We start from the raw sequence: 6,577 nt of genomic DNA on the forward strand, positions 1-6,577 counted from the left end.
TCTTGCATTCCTATACACTAGTGATGAAAAATCTGAAAGAGAAATTAAGGAAACACTCCCATTTACCATTGCAACAAAAAGAATAAAGTACCTAGGAATAAACCTACCTAGGGAGACAAAAGACCTGTATGCAGAAAACAATAAGACACTGATGAAAGAAATTAAAGATGATACCAACAGATGGAGAGATATACCATGTTTTTGGAATGGAAGAATCACCACTATGAAAGTGACTATACTACCCAAAGCAATCTACAGATTCAATGCAATCCCTATCAAATTACCAATGGCATTTTTCATGGAACTAGAACAAAAAATCTTAAAATCTGTATGGAGACACAAAAGACCTCGAACAGCCAAAGCAGTCTCAAGGGAAAAAAACAGAGCTGGAGGAATCAGACTCCCTGACTTCAGACTATACTACAAAGCTACAGTCATCAAGACAATATGGTACTGGCACAAAAACAGAAACATAGATCAATGGAACAAGATAGAAAGCCCAGAGATAAACCCACACACCTATGGTCAACTAATCTATGACAAAGGAGGCAAGGATATACAATGGAGAAAAGACAGTCTCTTCAAGAAGTGGTGCTGGGAAAACTGGACAGCTACATGTAAAAGAATGAAATTAGAACACTCCCTAACACCATACACAAAAATAAACTCAAAAGAGATTCGAGACCTAAATGTAAGACCAGACACTATAAAACTCTTAGAGGAAAACATAGGAAGAACACTCTTTGACATAAACCACAGCAAGATCTTTTTTGAATCCACCTCTTAGAGTAATGGAAATAAAAACAAAAATAAACAAATGGGACCTAATGAAACTTAAAAGCTAAAAGCTTTTAAGCAAAGGAAACCATAAACAAGACAAAAAGACAACCCTTAGAATGGGAGAAAATATTTGCAAATGAATCAACAGACGAAGGATTAATCTCCAAAATATAGGCTTCAGTCTCTGCAAAACAGCTCCAAGGACGTGGTTCAGAACAGTATCTACAGCCCTGGAGGAGGAACTAAAGTTTGGAATGACCGATTATGACATCAGAGGCTTCCGATCTTCCTGATTGGAAGGACCAGACTCCGTGGCGCTCAGCAACAGTAGTGGACAATAGCATCTCGCCAGAGCTTCTCTCCACTGCCAGTTGCCCCACATCTTGGAGAAGGGACGATCACTTGTGTTTAGCCCAAGTCCAGAAGAAGAGTTGGGACAAAGCAGAGTCTAGGCTTCGAGGAAGGGAAGAGTTTGGGAGAAGTCATGGCCCGTCGTCAACCCAGTTCCCAGGCTGACGACCAGAGCTCCCAGCCCAGCTCCTCAGGGTGCCCCCGGCAGCGCCCCGGCTGTAAGAGGAAGAGGTCAGTGGCGTTCAGAGTGGAGGTGGAGGGTGACCCGGCCGCTGAGGCCCAGGACCCCTGGGTCGTGGAGTCACTGAGTGGGCTCAAGATGAAGCTGAAGCGACAGCGGGTGTCTTCAGTGCTGCCTGAGCACCACGCAGTCTTCAACAGGCTGCTCGAGGATCCCATCGTTAAGAAATTCCTCGCCTGGGACAAAAAGCTGGAAGTATCTGACAAGTATCTCCTGTCCATGGTGATAGCTTACTTTAGCCGGGCCGGGTTCTTCTCCTGGCAATACCACATAATCCATTTCTTCATCGCTCTCTATGTGGCCAGCGACATGGAAGAGGACAACCAGGCCCCCAAACAGGCCATCTTTTCGTTCCTTTATGGAAAGAAGCACTCCCAGCGTCCCTTGTTCCACAAACTGTGCTTCCAGTTCATCCGTTCCATGGGCTGGAAGACGAGGGTCACTCGGGAAGAGTGCGAGCAGATCCAGGCTTTTGATCCAGACCTCTGGGTGTGGGGAAGAGACCGCACCCTCTTGCCCTAGAGGCCCCAGGACCATGCAGGCCTGAGGTCATCGGCCTGTGCAAAGATCACAGAGCCCAGGGGAGATGAGGATGTTCACCATGAGGTAAATCACTGATGACAGCCGTGAGGAAGGAAGGGAGAAGCCTCTTGTGCAGATAATCGGGAACAACACAGCATCTTCCAGAATGAGCTGAAGAGAGTTTTCGTGTCATACTCCTAGGAGCGGGGCGTGCTTCTAGGAGTCTGTGGCACGACAATAAGAAATTAGGGCTTTTTCAGGTTCCAGACTTTTGGAAGGCACCACCTCAATTTTCAGATCATTTCATTCAAATCTCCCCTGAGATGAACATTAGAGGTCCCATTTTTTAGACACTTGTTTGCCCCAGTCTAGATATATAATATATATTATATATAATAAATATTTATATACTTATTTTAAATAGTTTTGAAATTGTCTTCATTTTGAAACATCTGGTTCCTACAAACTTTTGTGATGAGTATTATAGCTGTTGTATATTTACACATATATACAATTTGACTCACATTTTCAAGAGAGATTTTTGTTTTCATCTATTACATAATATACATTTTATCTATTACATAATATTTCCATTCTACTTATAGCTAGGTGGGTATTTCCTCCCAATTCTTGTAAGCATAAATTTGTATTTTTTCAGAGCACGGGCTCCAGGCGCACGGGCTTCCGTAGTTGCAGCACATGGGCTCAGTAGTTGTGGCTCACGGGCTCTAGGGCGCAGGCTCGGTAGCTGTGGCGCACGGGCTTAGTTGCTCCGCGGCATGTGGGATCTTCCCGGACCAGGGCTCGAACCCGTGTCCCCTGCATTGGCAGGCGGATTCTCAACCACTGCAGGGAAGCCCGACTAGCTTTATTTTCATCCCAATTGACTTTCAAATTGCTTACGGCCAGATCACCTGTGACTCTTTATTTCCCCTGACTCACCACTTGTGGACCAATGATGCCAGCTGTACAGTTTATATCTGGACAGTTGCCACTTGGAACTCTGACATCCTTGCTCTTTCTCTTACTTCCAGATCACAGAGCCCAGGGGAGATGAGCATGTTCACCACGAGGTCAGTGCAGACACTGACCACAGCCGTGAGGAAGGAAGGGAGAAGCCTCGTGCGCAGACAATCGGGAACAACACAGCATCTTCTAGAACGAGCTGAAGAGAGTTTTCGTGTCACACTCCTAGGAGCGGGGCGGGCTGCTAGGCGTCTGTGGCACGACAGCAAGAAATCAGGGCTTCTTCAGGTTCCAGCCTTTTGGAAGGCACCACCTCAACTTTCAGATCATTTCACTCAAATCTCCCCTGAGATGAACATTAGAGGTCCCATCTGTTAGACACTTGCTGGCCCCAGTCTAGAAGCATTTGAAGGTGGAGTGTAGGGGCTCAGAAGAGGAGGGAGTAGCTTTAAAATATACAATAAGAGCCATAGGGTCGGGACTGATGGCTTAACTTTCAGCGGCTTATTTTGAAAATGTCACCTATAAAATTATTGTACCTTTATATTTTATAATTATATAGTTATTTTAAGTAGTTTTCAAACAGTCTTCATTGTCAAACCTCTGGTTCCTACAAACTTTCGTGATGAGCATTATAGCTGTTGTATATTTACACATATATACAATTTGACTCACATTTTCAAGAGAGATTTTTGTTTTCATCTATTACATAATATACATTTTATCTATTACATAATATTTCCATTCTACTTATAGCTAGGTGGGTATTTCCTCCCAATTCTTGTAAGCATAAATTTGTATTTTTTTAGCTCTCATTATTGAATTGTGGGAATTCAGTTGTAATTTTTTAACTTGTCTCAACATGTTTGTATATTATTTTAGATTATTAAAGAGTACCGTGCGATGCAGCTTTTGGGGAAATATAATAAAGATGAAAGACTTCTCACAAAAAAAAATAAAAAAAAAAATATTGAGCTGCTCATGCAGCTCAATATTAAAGAAACAAACAACCCAATCCAAAAATGGGCAGAAGACCTAAATAGACATTTCTCCATAGAAGACATACAGATGGCCAAGAAGCACATGAAAAGCTGTTCAGCATCACTAATTATTAGAGACATGCAAATCAAAAGTAAAATGAGATATCACCTCACATCAGTTAGAACGGGCATCATCAGAAAATCTGCAAACCACAAATGCTGGAGAGGGTATGGGGAAAAGGGAACCCTCCTGCACTGTTGGTGGGAATGTAAAATGATACAGCCACTATGGAGAACAGTATGCAGGTTCATTAAAGAACTAAAAATAGAATTACCATATGATCCAGCAATCCCACTACTGGGCATATACCCAGAGAAAACCACAATTCTAAAAGACACATGCACCCCAATGTTCATTGCAGCACTATTTACAATAGCCAGGTCATGGAAGCAACCTAAATGCCCATTGACAGACAAGAACAAACGTATGGACACTAAGGGGGGAAAGCTGCGGGGGGGTGGGGATGGTGGTGTGATGAATTGGGCGATAGGAATTGACATGTATACACTGATGTGTATAAAATTGATGACTAATAAGAAAAAAAAACAAAAAACAAAAACCTAGCATCTATTAAACATAACATGATATGAGATGAACAAAGAAATAATTTGAAAGACAAAAAATTTAAGGCAAATAGTATGCTCATCATTAAAGTCATGAGGGGTTAAAGAAATATTCTATACAATAGTGTGATTAAGCAGTATATTTTGTTCACTATAAATCAAGAAAGCTAACCAGCATTTCTGCTATCTTCTTGACATAGTACACATACAACACCCACTCATTTTCCAGTCTCTTTTCATTGTTAAAGTATTCTTGTTCTTAATGTTCTGCTCTCTGGGGAAACTGCAACACACAAAACAGGAAGTTCGGGGCTCCCCTGGTGGTGCAGTGGTTGAGAGGCCGCCTGCCGATGCAGGGGACACGGGTTCGTGCCCCGGTCCGGAAAGATCCCACATGCCGCGGAGCGGCTGGGCCCGTGAGCCATGGCCGCTGAGCCTGCGCGTCCGGAGCCTGTGCTCCAGAACGGGAGAGGCCACAACAGTGAGAGGCCCGCGTACCGCAAAAAAAACAAACAAACAGGAAGTTCTTTAATACAACTTACGATTTTAGAAGGGAAAAACCCAAGCAACTGATTAAGAAATGAAAATTTTATTCAAATTGTTGTTTGATTTTCATGTCACCAAATAACCGGCATGCTTTTAATCATCAAACTAAATTGAGTAGTTTATTTGGCATCAAATGTATAATCAGATATAATATTTGTATATTTAACAAATATCAACAAGCTGGGTAATGTATTATATCAAATTAGCAGCCTTTACTCTTTCCTGAAAAGAAAGGATGTCTTTTTCAATGTACATTTTTTCTAGGAGTAGCAAATATTATTAAAGAAAGCCACATGGAAGAAACAGTTACAAAACAGTATGTAGTCACCATCATCTGTAGGATTTGAGAAGTCCATGGAGTGTTCACGTTCATCAATCATGACGGAACTAGATTCCATGTTACATTTTGATAGCCAAATAACTCAATTTATCATTACACCTACTAAAACTATATGCAATGTAATTTATCCTCTTTTGATTGCTTAGTGGCCACCATAAAACTCTGCACTGTCTCTGATAAACATGACCTCATTTGCTACTGAACAATGCTGAGATACAAACAAACTTGATGTGATCTTGTGAAAACAAAGGGCACCACTTTAAAATTTGAAGAACCCCCGCTATTGGTTTAATGAGTCCCTTTCTCTCTTCAGTACAAATTCCCAGGCAGAAAATGGCCTCCTCGGCTTTCAGCTACTGTCATTTTTCCATCTAGGTTGAAAGAGTGTCTTCCCTAATGATTTTGTTTTCTACACTAAAATCTCTTCCTAGTCATTAATATCTCAAGATTCAGAAGCTTCTATATTCTTTTGTATTCAGAAGCTCCACACACTAGTTTTGTAATATCATTGCTATGTTCCTGTTCAACTTTTGCCACATTTAATACTTCCTTCACTTGCTCTATAACAAAAAGCTTGTCCACAAACATTAATACAGTTCTGGTTATATGTAAGGCATATTATTTTCATTGCATTTATTGTCTAAGTATGAAGGAATAGGCTTAAATATTTCAAAAATCGATGTTATCTGTTCCTGTAAGATTTATTCCAAAAAGAATACCAATGCTTTTTCATCATGAGAAATTTGCAAAAATAATGATGTCATGTTTTTTTTCTAGACTAACCTTGAAATATCATACTTAACATAATTTCAAGCACAAACAATCATGATAGAATCATAAGCACAGCATTTTAATGAAACACATTATTTTTCACCAGATATATCTAGCTTCCTGACATCATTTTAAGATAGGAAAGTAATTTTTCAAAAAAACAAAGCATATGATTCACTTAATTGTGTTTGCTTTTGAAATTACAGGGACTTTGCAAAGTTCATTGGATCATAGATGGGGCAGTGGTTCAGTCTGAAGCACTCAGAAAACTTTATCTGGCTATGGGGCTTTAAGCAGATGTTGAGGGTCACAAGGCTTTTTTCTTTTTACCAACCAAAACAAATACTTTTTATTAAATCTCTCTCTTTTTTTTTTTTTTTTTTTTTTTTTGTGCGGTACGCGGGCCTCTCACTGTTGTGGCCTCTCCCGTTGCGGGGCACAGGCTCCGGACGTGCG

The 6,577-nt window shown here is 40.8% G+C and overlaps 1 protein-coding gene across 1 annotated transcript; it reads left to right on the forward strand.

Moving 5' to 3' along the window:
- The first annotated feature begins 1,264 nt into the window (after positions 1-1,264).
- Positions 1,265-1,894, forward strand: LOC102991790 (speedy protein E4-like). The gene has a single exon (XM_007120036.4). It carries the CDS (start codon positions 1,265-1,267, stop codon positions 1,892-1,894), a length of 630 nt encoding a protein of 209 aa, XP_007120098.2.
- The last annotated feature ends 4,683 nt before the right edge of the window (positions 1,895-6,577 follow it).

This window comes from Physeter macrocephalus, chromosome 7, assembly GCF_002837175.3.
Source record: "Physeter macrocephalus isolate SW-GA chromosome 7, ASM283717v5, whole genome shotgun sequence".
NCBI classification, from domain to species: Eukaryota; Metazoa; Chordata; class Mammalia; order Artiodactyla; family Physeteridae; genus Physeter; species Physeter macrocephalus.